Source organism: Callithrix jacchus, chromosome 21 (assembly GCF_049354715.1).
Source record: "Callithrix jacchus isolate 240 chromosome 21, calJac240_pri, whole genome shotgun sequence".
NCBI lineage: Eukaryota > Metazoa > Chordata > Mammalia > Primates > Cebidae > Callithrix > Callithrix jacchus.
The window spans coordinates 50,178,027-50,193,152 of NC_133522.1; the positions used below are offsets into that span (position 1 = coordinate 50,178,027).

The 15,126-nt window shown below is 58.3% G+C and overlaps 2 protein-coding genes across 4 annotated transcripts in view; one reads left to right on the forward strand and one right to left on the reverse strand.

Annotated features, from left to right (window-relative positions):
* TSPEAR (thrombospondin type laminin G domain and EAR repeats) overlaps window positions 1-15,126 on the reverse strand; it is a 218,745-nt gene that overhangs the window by 20,191 nt on the left and 183,428 nt on the right. For all 3 annotated transcript variants that reach the window (XM_078358758.1, XM_017967093.5, XM_078358757.1), the window contains exons 3-9: window positions 13,859-14,097; window positions 13,544-13,634; window positions 11,222-11,378; window positions 9,802-9,933; window positions 8,720-8,946; window positions 6,899-7,085; window positions 6,428-6,657 (exon numbers count right to left, since the gene is read on the reverse strand). In XM_078358758.1, the coding sequence (XP_078214884.1) occupies window positions 6,428-6,657; window positions 6,899-7,085; window positions 8,720-8,946; window positions 9,802-9,933; window positions 11,222-11,378; window positions 13,544-13,634; window positions 13,859-14,097 (1,263 nt within the window). The remainder of the gene's footprint in view (window positions 1-6,427; window positions 6,658-6,898; window positions 7,086-8,719; window positions 8,947-9,801; window positions 9,934-11,221; window positions 11,379-13,543; window positions 13,635-13,858; window positions 14,098-15,126) is intronic.
* Window positions 1,795-15,126, forward strand: part of LOC144580692 (uncharacterized) — a 47,130-nt gene continuing 33,798 nt past the window's right edge. The window contains exon 1 of the mRNA XM_078358763.1: window positions 1,795-2,057. Coding sequence (XP_078214889.1) covers window positions 1,871-2,057 — 187 coding nt within the window. The 5' untranslated portion in view covers window positions 1,795-1,870. The remainder of the gene's footprint in view (window positions 2,058-15,126) is intronic.

Genomic DNA, 15,126 nt, shown 5'->3' on the forward strand with positions numbered 1-15,126 from the left:
GCAGGCTTCACCCCCACGGGGCAGGCATGGAGGAGGGACCGCATGTGGATGCAGAGACAATTGTGGAGAGGTGTAGACAGGGACACCTGGCTCGGCCGCTTATCGCCATGTGTTTGTGGCCAGATCCCCCACTCCTGAGCCTCAGTTTCCACATCTGTGAGATGGGTCTGAGGTGGAATCGCCAACCAGCCGAAGATGTGCAGCTACAGGCCACCTTCCAGAAATCTCCAAAAGGCTTTCCAACATAGGAAGGCAAGGAAGGTTGCCAGCAGCAGAATTCCAGGGCTTCCAGAATGAGGCTGCAGGGGTGAAGGGAACCCTGCTCCATACGCAGGGCATGGGGCCAGGGCTGCCGGGTCTTGCTTACCTGGGAGCGCCAGGCTGCCTGCCTGCATCTGGCCTGGGCACCCAAAAGCAGAGCTGCTCCTGCTTAGGGTCTGTGGGTGACTGTCCCTCTAAAGGGGTGCTGCTGGGAGCTCCTCTGATTCTTCCTGGGTGGCTTCTGGCCTTGCCTCTTCACCCACGGTGTAGAGTGTGGGACAGACACGCAGGGCCTCTGCCCTCCTTCCCCTCTCACCCCTCCCTCACATGGCCAGGGTCATACCGCCACTAATAAACACCAACATACGTGCCCACCATTGGATCCAGACAGATTTCCCTGGGCTCAGCCACAGGGCGATTCTCCAAGTGACACATCACGAGTAGCCTGGCGTGGTCCTGACCTTATGGTAATGTCTGTCCCCAGAGCCAGGGGCCAGGCTATGGCACCATCCTCCTGGGCGATTTCCACGTCAGGACAAGATGACCCACTGCCACATCATCCCTGGGACAGTCCCCTATGCCAGTCAAGCCTTCTCCTTTCATGCTTAAAATCGCAGCACGGTTCACCTACTTCGTACTGGGACCTGTGATCTGTGTACAGCTGCTTTTCAACATATTTCTCATTGTCCCCTCCTGGGTCTGGCCTCCCTTCCCTCCTTCCCAGAGGAAGAAAACATACCAGCTCTGCACGTGAGAACGCTCCCAGCTCTCCCATCTTCCCACCCCAGGAGCCCCTTGCTGCTGCTCGCTACGGCTCTCGGTCTCGTCCGCCTTGGCTGCTGCCGCGCAGGAACGCCGTCCTGGGCTGGCTCCGGAGTCTCTGCCTTCCTCCTCTCCTGCAGTCCGTGCTTCCGGCACTTGTTCAGGGCGTCCCTGGACACACTCTGCGCTCCGTGGGCTCCTCGGCCCCCAATTCCCCTTCCATGCCCTCCCTGACCCCAGACCATCTGGGCTGGCTTCTCTCTAGGAACCACACCTACCGGTCATCTTTGGATGGAGCCAGCACTTCCAGTTCTGATCTGCATCTGGTTAAGTCCTGGCTTTTCAGTGCACCCCAGGGACACCGCCTCGTCCAGGGCTCCCACGTGTCCCACACTGACAGCCAGACTGGGTCGTGTGACTGACACTGGCCAGTGAGCTGTGAGCACGGGTCCCAGGCTGGGTCAGGTGACCGGCACTGGCCAATGAGCTGTGAGGACACGTGAACAGGTCCAGTGAGGCTGGGTCATGTGGCTGGCACTGGCCAGTGAGCTGTAAGCACACATGAGCATGGGTCCAGCAAGGCTGGGTCATGTGACCGGCACTGGCCAATGAGCTGTGAGCACACGTGAGCACGGGTCCAGCAAGGCTGGGTCATGTGACCGGCACTGGCCAATGAGCTGTGAGGACACGTGAGCACAGGCTCAGTGAGGCCAGGTCAGGTGACTGGCACTGGCCAATGGGCTGTGAGTACAGGTCAGGCCAGCCCCTTCCAGTCTCTTCCGACTGTGTGTGCTGCAAGGGGTGGCTGCCAGAGAGGTCGGTGCAACCTCGTGGTCTCTCACTTAATATGGGAACTAACTCCATATGGCAGGAAGCCACTGACACGTGGGAGCTGTGCACGGCAGTGGCCAGTGGCCTTGTCTTATGGGCAGACTGCGTTCAACTCACCCTCAGAACTGAGCCCTCCTACTTCCCAATATCCGGGGCTGCCGATGGGAAATCCGAGGCTGCCGCGGCTCCTGCGAGCTTTGAAGGTAACTTTCCTTTGCTCTCTCTCGCCCTCCTTGGTCTCAGTGTCCTTTCAGTCTGTGAGATCTGGGAGGTTTCTGACGACTCCATCACTCTCTTCCCCCTCTTCTTTTTTTCTAGAACTTTAGTTAGCCAGATATAGAATCTCCTGGGTTGAGTCTGTCTCTTCATTCTACATTCTAGAAGATATTCTTAACTTTATATTTCAATTATGTTAATGAGTGTCGTCTTTTAATGCCAGCAATTGCATTTTTAATGTCCAAGTTTTCTGCATTAGTAGCGTTCTTTATTTCATAAGTGCAGTATCTTCTTGAATACTTCTGAAGATAGTTATAACTTTAAAAATTCTTTTCTGGGCCAGGTGCGGTGGCTCACGCCTGTAATCCCAGCACTTTGGGAGGCCGAGGCAGGCGGATCACAAGATCGGGAGATGGAGACAATCCTAGCTAACATGGTGAAACCCCATCTCTACTAAAAATACAAAAAATTAGCCAGGCGTGGTGGCACGTGCCTGTAGTCCCAGCTACTCGGGAGGCTGAGGCAGGTTTGAATGCGAGAGGCGGAAGTGGCAGTGAGCTGAGATTGTGCCACTGCACTGCGGCCTGGGCGACAGAGCAACACTCAGTCTCAAAAAAAATATCCTTTCTGTTTCTAGAGCTCAGTTTCTTTCAGCACATCTTTATCTCTTTTAGCCTGACTCCTGCAGTTTTTAGGATTTTGGGCAAACATCAGGGCCTCTTAGCTGGAGAGTATGGCAGTGGGTGACATGTGCAGCTGGCCGGGTGCACTCTGGGGAGGATGGCAGTGGGTGACATGTGCAGCTGGCCGGGTGCACTCTGGGGAGGATGGCATGGGTGATGTGTAGCTGGGGAGGATGGCATGGATGACGTGTAGCTGGGGAGGATGGCATGGGTGATGTGCAGCTGGCCAGGTGCACTCTGGGGAGGATGGCATGGGTGATGTGTAGCTGGCCAGGTGCACTCTGGGGAGGATGCCATGGGTGATGTGCAGCTGGCCAGGTGCACTCTGGGGAGGATGGCATGGGTGATATGTAGCTGGCAGGGTGCACTCTGGGGAGGATGGCATGGGTGACATGTAGCTGGCTGGGTGTGCTCTGGGGAGGATGGCAGCAGGTGACATGCGCAGCCGGCCAGGTGCACTCCGGGGTGCTGGGGTATCTTGTGCACTTTGGTGAAGTGTCATGAAGAAGATGTTGTAAATTGGGCTTGGTGTTATCAAGGAGCTTTAAGATCACAGTGTTGGTAGAACTAGGATGGTAACCTTCAAAATGTACTCCCCAACCCACTGCAGGGATCCTTTCTCTTGTCACCTCACTTTGTGACTTAGAATGCAGGGCCCTCAGGACCGAAGTCTCTCCGTGGTTCAGCAGCTGTTAGGAGACCTTGACTAGTTGAAGAGAAAGTCACTTGTGGTGCCTTTCCAACCAGGGTGTGCAACTCTGCTCTCGAGACCCTGGGAAGCCTCGCTCCCCACTCTCTGGCTCATCCATTAGCTGCTTGGAAGTGACTACCCACGTCTTCTTTCAGGATAAAGCTTTAGGTCCTGCAACTGTTCCTTGTGTGATACGTTTCAAATCCCTTCATCGTTCTGGCAAAGCTCCTCGAACATGCTCTGGTGTGCCAGGCTCTGCATGTGTGAGTCGGGAGCCAGCAGCGCACACATTCCTGTTAGGGTGCCCACATGATCCTGATGGCACATGTGACCGGTGTGGAGCCCGGGGTGTTTCCAGCAGGGCACATGTTCCTGTTAGGGCACCCACGTGATCCTGATGACACATGAGACCCCTGTGGAGCCCTGGGTGTTTCCAAGGGAACTACTGTTGGCCGGACCACTGGTGCTCTACAGCTGTGCCTCAGTCCCCAAACCACCCTTGTGCTGCTACGCAATGTCACCATTTGCCTTTTTAGCCACTGTCCCTGTGTGTTGAGGCCTCCTTGGGAGTCCTGATTTCCAGCCCATATCATGCTCTTGGCTCCAGCTTGCAGCCACTTTTGCATCTCAAACCTCACTGGCCTCAAGTCCAACTCCAGGCCAATGATTCCCGGTCAGGGGGAGCTGTCCCTGCTGAGCCCTGTGGCCAGGCTAACCCATGACCGAAGGCTCCTGAACCCTCCCTTCAGGTCAGCTGTCTGCACGCCAGCATGTGGCCACCAGCCCAGAATGCCCATGTGGTTTCCCAGAGTCTTAGCAGCATGCGTGTTGTAGTGAGGGGACTGTGCAGGGACCAGTAAGACGAGGAGCTTGTGTTCGGCTCTGCCCTGTGCCATGTCAAACTGAGTGGCAGGCCACATTGCCTGGCTTGATCCCACTCTGCCACAGGCAAACCCCTCCACCACTCTGAGTGTCCTCGTGGGTAAAGAAACTAGTGGCTGCACTCCCCTCTCAAGGTGCTGTGAGGCTGACGTGGCAGGACATAGGCAGACATTTTGGGACATGCACTTTACAGAGTCGAGGCTCAGCCAGCACCAGCTGCCACCACTCACATGCTGAGGCTGTTACCAAGACCAGTGGCTGGAAGAATCTCGCTCACCCACAGCCCAGTGCACTGAGCCTCGCTCCGCCCCAGTGTCTCATCCCGCCTCCTCCTGGCTCACAGGCATGCTAGCCTATTTCATCCACAGCACTAGCAAGCTCAAAGTGTGTTCCCTCTGGCACTGCTGCCTCCTCACATGGGCACCTGCGGCTCACCTGGGCAGCCACTCACCTGGGCACCCGTGGCTCACCCGGGCGGCCACAGCAGCCTCCCAATGGCTTGCCCCCTCCCAGCCACCAACCAGTCATGATAGTGCAGCCCTGTCGACCCCACAAGGGCAGGTTAATGTTTCGCTTGCAGCCCTGTGGCTCTGAGTGGTGACCCTGCTGCCCACTCCCGGCCCTGCTACCCTGCAGGTGCCCTCCCCACTTTCCCAGCCCCCATTTCCTCCTGGTGTTCCCTGACATCTGCTCTCCTTGTGCCCAGAACATCCACTTAAAGCTGCCCTTCCCCACGGACCCATTAGTGGCCTAAGGGTGGGCTGCTGGTCACCTGGACGATGCTGTGCCCCAGCCTCCCAGACGGCTGAGCACACGGGTGTCCTGCTGCCATCCTCTGCACACAGGGCCGAAAGGACGGCATTAACATGCGTGGTTGGTCCCTGACAGCCACAGCTCCTGGTCCGGCCCTGCGGGCTTCTCAAGGTGCTCATGCTCCCAGTTTCCTGAGCTGCTCTCACCCTTGCTGGGTGGAGGGGCTCCAGGAACCTGCAATCGCTGCACATCGTCCTCCCTTTCGTTTTGAAACTCATTCCCATGTGCTACCTGCAGGCTTGCTCTCATGAGATGTATGTACGGAATGTTCCAGAATGCCTTCATAAAACCCCCACCACTGCATGCGCAGCCCCTTGTCTAATGCAGGGGCAGCTTGGTGAGGCCGATGGTGGTGGGGGGACCCAGGCCTCAGCATCTGCCACGGCTCTGCCCCATACCAGCCTAACTGGGGGCAGCTCACATGGCAAGAGTGGCTTGGGTGAGTCTCACTGTCTCGGGTGAAGAGCGCCCTGAGAACATAGCTGCAGGGGAACGAGTCACCAGGTCAGAGGGCACAGAAGATTCCAGAAGGACACGAGGGAGGCGATGTGTTATGAGAGGCACGCTTACAGCAAACAGTGGGAGTGCTGTTGGCGGCACTGCAAAGACCTGAGCTGCTTCCCTGGGAACCAGGGACATGGCTCACACAGAGCTGAGCCCGACATGGGAGATGCCCCCCAACCTGTCCCGTACCCCGCACCTTGGCTCCCGTCCCCATCCTTGGCACACTTGCCAGGAGCAGGAGCATGCTGTCCCCATCCCAGAGGTGGCCTCATTAGCACCTGTCACTGCCTCAACTCAAAGGCCTCATGGTGGCTGGAACCCACCCAGGGACATGTGATGCCTGGCGCGGAGTGTCCCGTGCTGCCACCACCCAGACCCCACACTGCCCTGGGCCAGAGCAGAGCTGCCCAGCTGCCCCCGGGCCAGGGCCCCAACACCCATACAGACTTGGATTAGACTGCAGGAGCTTCTAGACTCTGAGCCCAGGGAGGGGGCGGGCACTGTATGGAGAACACCATGCCAGGGTGGGGCAGAGCCAGGGTGCACCTCCTGCCCCATTTCCAGGCACCTGAACTGTCCCTGGGTACACAGAGGCTGTCAGACAGGAAGGGCTCAAATGCCAGGCAAGGAGCAGTACCCTGTGCTGTCCAGATGGGCAGGTCCTGCCTGGGTCTTGGGGTTGCAGGTGCAGAGCAGCACTAGGTGTGGCTCTTGGTGGACCCCAGCCCACGTCACCTGCATGGTGGCCGGCGATGGAGAGCCAGGGCTCACGCTGGGGCCTTACCGGGAAGGACTGGAAGAGCTGGAAGGAGCCCAGGAGCCGGATGTAGAGGTGCGAGTGCACTTTGGTGGAGGTACCGTTGAAGGTGTTGGCCACCACCAGGAACGAGTAGGGCCCCACGCTGAAGAACTCCCAGTCGTAGGCACCAGAGGTGGCGATGGTCTGGTTGGCCTCAAAGAGCCGGGTTGCCGGGTTCCACTTGTAGATGACGCTGTCAATGTTGTGGTTGTCGCCTGGAACCAAGGGCCTGCGCTGGGGGCGGGAGGCAAACTCCACGGCCCCATGGTGGCCCTGATGGAGCCGGAACTCCAGGTCCCTGCCCCAAAGATCGAAGACCCGCAAGGGCACGGCCAGCCGCTGGGGATGCCCCTTCTCTCCCTGAGTCTCCAGCCCTCAGCCAGCCTCTTGCCAGCCCCACCTCCTGGCCTCCATAGGTGCCATCCCCACGTGGAGTAAAGGCCACACCTGCCCTACCTTCCCGGTGGTTGGCCACTGCCAGGAAGTGCTCCCCATCCACCTCGAAGGCCTCCCAGTCTCGGGCACTGTGTGTGGCAATGCTCTGGTACGGGGTGAACTTCAGCTTTCTGTGGCTCCATTTGTAAATGACAGAGAACTCCTGACCCTTTTCATCGGGTTCAAAATTAGCCACTGCCAGGAAGATCTGAAAGAGAGAAAGCCAGGACCACGTGAGCCTGCTTGGGGCGGGGGCGGGGGCCTGGGGCCGAAGGCTCCTGAACATCATCCTCTCTCTCCAGATCCTCGGCTGCTATGTGGTGCAGGGACAGAGGACTGAGGCCCCGCATCACAGGTCGTCATGGTGGGGTGGGTGCAGCCAGCCACTACCTTCAAGGCCCTTGAAAATGTCTACATCCTTTACCCAACATTTCCACTTCTATTGCCTTCTGAAGGCAAAAAATCACAAAAGGCAAAATCCCCAAATTCAGGCAACACTTTATGCACAAAAACGTTCTTCCTAACCCAGATGACTGGAAAAACTCATTACAGCCTGCTCCCCCATGGCAAGGCTGTGGTCCCCACGCCTGCTCCCTCATGGTAAGGGTGTGATTACCACACCTGCTCCCCCGTGGCAAGGCTGTGGTCACCACGCCTGCTCCCTCGTGGTAAGGGTGTGGTCACCACGCCTGCTCCCCCGTGGCAAGGCTGTGGTCACCACGCCTGCTCCCTCGTGGCAAGGCTGTGGTCACCATGCCTGCTCCCCTGTGGCAAGGCTGTGGTCCCCACACCTGCTCCCCTGTGGTAAGGGTGTGGTCACCACGTAGAGCTGTGTCAGGACAAGGTGTGGAAAACAGGAACAGGGTGCAGTGTGCCCGGCCTCATGGCGCAGCTGTGTGAACATATGGAATGAGGGGCAGGTGCCCAGGTCACAGGCAACATGCTTGAGGCGAGGGTGTCACATGAACCCATGTGCTTGCTTGGGTTGGGGGACAAAATATTTCCCCTTTGCTTTTCTGAATTTTCCAATTTTTCCTTGATGCAAAGTTATTTTTTTATAATAAAAAATTAAAACCTTATGATATCATCAATCAAAAAAAAAAAGGAGCTAGTTATTCACCCGCCATGCTGGACACTGATGCAGCCAGGATGAGGGTGGCCATAAGTCACAGGAGAGCAGAGTTTCCATCTGCTGTGCTCACTGCTTTAGCCCCGTGTCCAGGTGGGGTCAGTGTGGTCAGGTGAGTGACTATTTGGGGGCAGTCGGGAGGTGCTGTCTCCAGGACACTGCTGTGTAGAGTCCAGAGAGTGGACAGAGCTGGGGAGAGGAAGCCCCATCCTTCCCCTGTGATATCAACCATCTCTCAGACCCGCCACCTCTGCCCAGAGCAGCCTGGATGGGAAGGCAGCTGCCTGCGTGCGAGGCCTCACCCACGGCTCCCAAGCCTGGCCTCAGCCTTCCATGTGGACATCATGTGTCCTCAACATTTGGGGACAGGAAGGATCAGGAATGTCCATCTTGTAATTTCTTTCTGGAACGATTTCTGGTTCTTGACTGGCTCACGTAAATACTCTCAGCGGGTTTTAAGTGTAGCGAATCGGGGTCTGTGTAGAACTGGATGGCATCTGGGAGATGGCCTGGCCTTCCTTTCAGACTGTCTAGAGTCACGCCCTGGGTTTGGGGTGGCAGGCTAACGTGCGCGACTCTGTGAGCCGTTTACCACCTGAACGAGGGGATGACCCCATGAGAAACTCCTTCACCTGCAGAATCAGCGCAGGGAGCCCCACCCGTGGACTTTCCAGGTTAAAGGGTCTGGAGACAGACACGGAACACAGACTTGCCTTTTTCCCGATGGTGAAATGCCTCCAGGCCTGTGCTTGGTGCGTGGGGATGCTCTGGTACGAGACGAACTTCCCTTCGGTCCACTTGTACACGGCGGACGTGGCTTTGCGATTGGCTGTGGCCACGAAGAGCCCCGCCTGGGGAATGCGGAAGACCTCGATGCCCAGGGTCTCGGAGCTGGTGAGCAGCTTCTGATGCTCCTCCACATAGTCCAGCCTTTCTTTGGCTTATGACAGAAGTATTGAGACTCAGTTAAGATTTCCGAGAACAGGCACCCGGAGCAAGCAATCCTCATGGGAGCGCGGCCCCCAAGCCCCAAGTCCCAAGCCTCGGCCTCCGCATCAGTTTCCACATGTGCTCTCACAGGAAAGGCCATCGTAGGGAGACCCTTGCTGCTGCCAGGGCTATGTGATGCGTGCAGCCCCCAAGGATACCAACAGGACCAGCTTCACACGGTGCGACCTTGTGAAAGTCTCACCGCTTCCACGGCAAGTCGTGCTCTCGATAAAGTGAAAGAGGGCAGTTCACACACGTGCCAGCTGGAGCCCGTGCCCATTTCCCACGGGTAACCTTTCTGGAGCATCAGTTGCAAGCTCCTCTCACCTCCCCAGCAGCGGGAACAGACTGCTGAGAAGGCTTGTTGTCAAAATAACCTTTTAGGCCTTGCATCTCATCTCTGATCTAGCGGACAGGGAGGGTGTGGGCAGAGGCGGCGGCCAGGCCACCCTGCCAAGAGGATGCAGGGATGCAGGCATCATCTTCCCATAGTTTGGGAAGGGGTACTGAGTGATGCCCAGCCCTGTCAGCTCGTGCCATGCCCTGGAGGTTCACATTTCCAAATGGGGTGGTTTATTCTCCTGAGTGGCACCTGTCCCAAGGAGGGCCTGTGGCTGAGGGTCCTGCAGCTCTGGGTGGGACAGTGTCCTGGCTGCTGGCCATCCTGGCCGCCACTTGCTTTGGGGTCAGGACTGACACTGCCCTGGCCTGGCGGCCGAGCCTGAGGTCATTCGGAGGTGGCTGAGGCGCCACCTTTCCTAGCCGCGGCTCCCAGTCATGCCGTGCCAGGGCGGCCCTGCCTCACCTGCTGTCACAGACACCCACTGGTTGCCGACACACAGGTACAGCCCCTTCCGTCCAGCATCAAACCAGAACTGGGCGTCTTCCACTTTGGTACACGGTGGCCGGGGTCCCAGCGTCACTCGAATGTTGGTTTCTGCAGGGAAGACCAGGAACATGAGTGTCCAGCAAGCTGGTGCCCCCGAGGAAGATGACGCAGGAGGAGGACCAAACCCGGCTGCCTGCCTCTGCCTCTGCCTCTGCCTCTGCGTGCGAGCTGGGAAGGGCCCCTGTGGGCATCTTGGTGCAGGTGTGCCACACCACAGGTGGGGAATAAGAACCTGGCCTATCGGTGACGAAGGACTTTATGACGCCCCCTCTACGGTCAGCCCACCCTCTGTCCACTCTGAAAGGCATGGCTTTCCATCCCATCGAGAGAGAAAAGCCCACTCCTCTGGTGTGAGGCCAGGGCTCTCATGTCTGCCCTTGGTGTGGGGGCGGGTGGCCCCCTACTAAGCACAGGGATATGTTAGCACCTCGTTATCGGACTGCACGCAGCGCTGGCCCATCTCGGCAGCGAGTCCATTTTAACACTGGGGTATCCTAACCCCGGCGTGGCGTGGATCTGCGACAGTTTGGTGTCATCACTGCCAGCAGTCACAACCCACTGTGGGTCCTAGTTCTGCTGCCTCTTCACTTTACGTGGGACCTCTGTGCAATGACTGGCTTGTGCTGACCAGCTGCGTGACACGGTATACTGTGCGGGCCGGATATGTGGGAGGTGGGGGCTCCCCTACCTCGTAACCGCTGACCCTGAGACTCAGGGGCTTGGCTGTCCTCCACCTCACTGTCCCTCGGGGTGGCCACAGAGCAGTGGGGGATGCGGCGGGGAGGGGCACTTCAGATTCTCCATGGCAGGGGTGTGGTTTAAATAAACACAGTCAGCCTTGTGACTTCGCACAAGAGAAAGCCAAGCCGGGAGACCCTCTGGGCCAGAGGGACTGTGGGAAATGTGCATGTACGGCCACGGTGGGCTGGTCTGGATGACTGTGGGACAGAGGCGGGGCTGGGGGTGGAGCAGAAATGGCCCAAATGCTGTTATGGGGGGCAAAAGGGGATGAGGGATGTCAGATAGCTCTGGACAGAGTTTCTAAAGTTAGGCCTGCTGTCTGCCTGGGGTGCCCAGGAAGGGGCTGGGCAGCTGTCGTGGGACTGCTCGGAGGGAAGAGAGAAGACACTGGCCTGTCTAATGGTGCCACCTACCTTCCGGGGCATGGGCCCTGAGCGTCATCCCCTTGGCCAGTGTGACCGCTGCCCCGCATGGCAGCAAACAGAGGGGCAAGCACATGGGAGGGGCTGAGAACTGAGCCCCGAGTTCCCGCCTGGTGTGAGGCCAGGGCTCTCACGTTGCCTTTGGTGTGGGGGCAGGTGAACCCCCTACTAACCATAGGGATATTTTAGCACCTCGTTATCTTCCGGCTTCCCCGTGAGAGCCTGCAGGACCCGTGGGATGGACAGCACGGCCAGTGGGGCGTTCCTGCTGGGACACAGCCTTGGGGTGGCGTCTGAGCCTGGCAGCAGGACCAGCTGCCTCACCAGGCCCTGCAGAGAGAGGGACAGCTCCTTCAGGCCCACGCTGCTGAGGAGGGACCTGCTGGGGAGGGGAACACTGGGCTTGGCCCATCCAGACCCTGGGGGAGGGGTGGATGGAATCTAACCTTTTGTAGAGCTAAGTGGGAAGAGTCTACATGGTGGTTACTGGGGAGGCCATGGGAGCAACGGTGTATGAACTTAGAGTGACTGGCAAGTCTGCTCAACCATTAGCCCATCCACCCATTTGTTCATCTGTGCATCCATCTATCCATCCACCCATTCATCCATCACTCATCCATCTATGCCTGCATCCACCCATCCCTCCATCCACCTACCCATCCACACACCCATTCATCCATCCATCACTCATCCATCCATCCCTCCATCCCTCATCCATCCATTCCTCCACCCCTCATCTATCCATCCACCCATTCGTCCATCACCCATCCATCCATCCACACACCCATTCATCCATCTACCCATCCATCCATCCACCCATTTGTCCATCACCCACCCATCCACACACCCATTCATCCATCACTCATCTATCCACCCCTCCATCCCTCCATCTACCCATCCACCCATTCATCCATCACTCATCCATCCATCCCTCCATCCCTCATCCATCCATTCCTCCACCCCTCATCTATCCATCCACCCATTCATTCATCCACCCATCCATCCATCATTCATCCATCAATCGCTCCATCCACCCATCCATTCATCCAGCCATCTTTCCCTCTGTCCGTCCATCCATCTACACATTCATCTACCCATTCATCCATCTCTCAACATCCATCCACCCATCCCTCCATCCACCCACCCATCCACACACCCATTCATCCATCACTCATCCATCCATCCCTCCATCCCTCATCCATCCATTCCTCCATCCCTCATCTATCCATCCACCCATTCATCCATCCATCAATCGCTCCATCCACCCATCCATTCATCCAGCCATCTTTCCCTCTGTCCGTCCATCCATCTACACATTCATCCACCCATTCATCCATCCCTCAACATCCATCCATCCATCCATCTTTCTGTCCATGTGTTCACTTCTCCACCCATTCATCCACCCAACCATCCATCCATTCATCCATCCCTCATCTATCCATTCACCTATCCATCCATCCACCCATTCATCCATCCATCCATCCACCCATTCATCCATCACTAATCCATCAATCGCTCTATCCACCCATCCATTCATCCAGCCATCTCTCCCTCTGTCTGTCCATCCATCTACACATTTGTCCACCCATTCATCCATCCCTCAACATCCAGCCATCCATCCATCCATCCATCTTTCTGTCCATGTGTTCACCTATCCACCCATTCCTCCACCCAACCATCCATCCATTCATCTGTCCATTTGTTCATCCCTCCATCCCACATCCATCCATTCCTCCATCCCTCATCTATCCATCCACCCATTCATCCATCCATCTATCCATCCATCCACCCATTTTTCCATCACTCATCCATCAATCGCTCCATCCACCCATCCATTCATCCATCCATCTTTCCCTCTGTCCGTCCATCCAACTACACATTCAGCCACCCATTCATCCATCCCTCAACCATCCATCCATCCATCCATCTTTCTGTCCATGTGTTCACCTCTCCACCCATTCATCCACCCAACCATCCATCCATTCATCTGTCCATTTGTCCATCCCTCCATCCACTCATCCATCCATCTGTCCAAGCATGCATTGATAAGTATTCAGCAGCTGCTATGTGTCAGGCATGGCTCTAGACACTGGGCCAAGTAGGGAACCATAGCCTCTAGCCTCATGGAGTGAGGTCCCTGCTCATATTCACATAAGAGATAGGTGCCGAGCAGACACACAGCCAGCCTGAGAGCAGTCAGCACTACCGAGGAGCGGCAGCTCTGGGGAAGGGTGCAGTGTGGGCATTGGCTCAACATGGTGGGGACAGCCTGAAAAGGACTGCTGGGTAGGGACCCAAGACTACCAGGGAGGAGGGTGCCAGGAAGAGGAAACAGCAAGTTTGAAGGCCCTGTGGTAGACACTCCATGCATGCTTGTGCCCTCCCTTCCAGTTAGCACATCTGAGGATCTGCTCAGCTAGAGCAGCAGGACAACCGGCCGGGGCAGCCCTGTCCCACGGGTGCGGGTGTTGGGAGGGCAGCCCCTCCATACTCACCGTGAATAGGCCTTTGGCTCTCCTCCGGCTGCCGATGAAGAACCGAGCTCCTCTCACTGACAGGGTGGCTGGGAAGGGCACATCGGCCATTCTGAAAGTATCAGAGGACAGCGTTAGGGCCACAGGAGAGCGGTGGCTCCCGGTCTGCTCACAGAAGGAACAGGAAAAGCCCCTCCACCCCATAGCTCCTGGCCCCTGGTTGGCTCCTGCCCCAGGGCAGCTCCTACAGGTGTTGCTCTGAGAGCATGGCTGATGGACCCCTGGCCTGGCAGGGCTCTGCGGCCGCAGGGGCACCCTTCCCGCGGGGGTACCTACATGTCCAGCGGGAGGCCGCAGTCCGTGGTGAGGGAGAAGACGCCTGCGGTCACAGCGAGGATCAGCGTGTGCCAGCGGCTGTCCCCCAGGGCCGGGCTTCGGAAGGACACGCGGGTCTGCCAGGCACCGGCCACGTCCTCGCTGAGGAACAGGAAGTGCAGCTGGGAGGGCGAGAAGCGCAGGCCGAGCAACAGCAGGTCGCTCTCCTCGGCCACCACGGTCAGCAGGTACTCGTTCCTCTGTGGAGAGCAGGCCGGCTCAGCGCGGGGCGGGGAGGGGCTCGGCTCGGGGGCAGGGCTGGTGGGAAGGGCAGAGGCGATGGGCACAGGTGGTGAGACAGCAGGGGCTGGCTGGAGGGGCGAGGCCGAGGAGGGGGCGTGGGGGGAAGGGCAGGGCAGGGTGGATGGGGCCTTCTAATGAGGAGGGATGGGTTGATGGAGGGCTAGAGCTTGTGTGAGGGGCGGGGCTAGTGAGGGGTGGGGCTGTGTGGGGGGCGGGGCTAGTGTGGGGGCAGGGCTGGTGTGTGAGGGGTGGGGCTGGTGTGAGGGGCGGGGCTAGTGAGGGGTGGGGCTGCTGTGAGGGGGCGGGGCTAGTGTGGGAGCAGGGCTGGTGTGTGAGGGGTGGGGCTGGTGTGAGGGGCGGGACTAGTGAGGGGTGGGGCTGCTGTGAGGGGGCGGGGCTGCTGTGAGGGGGCGGGGCTGGTGTGTGAGGGGCAGAGCTGCTATGAAGGGCGGGGCTGGTATGAGGGGCAGAGCTGGTGGGAGGGGTGGAGTTGGTGTGAGGGGGTGTGGCTGGTTGTGAGGGGGCGGGGCTGGTGAGGGGCGGGGCTGGCATGTGAGCGGCAGGGCTGATGTGAGAGGGTGTGGCTGGTTTGAGGGGGCGGGGCTGGTGTGTGAAGAGTGTGTAAGGGGTGGAGCTGGTATGAGGGGGCGGGGCTGGTGTGAGGGGCGGGACTAGTGAGGGGTGGGGCTGGTGTGAGGGGGCAGGGCTGGTGTGTGAGGGGCGGGGCTGGTGTGAGGGGCGGGGCTGGTGTGTGAGGGGTGGAGCTGGTGTGAGGGGGCGGGGCTGGTGTGAGGAGGGTGGGACTGCTGGGCCAGGGGCAAGGCTGGTGCCAGGCAGTAGGGACTGGCTCAGTCAGGAGCACAGGTCCCTGGTAAACCAAAGGTGCCCCCACGCACTAGGATGGTTAATGTGCAAAGAGCAGAATGTGCTATGCTGGCGGCAATGTGGAGAAACTGGAACTCTTGCACGGTGTTGCTGGGAATGTA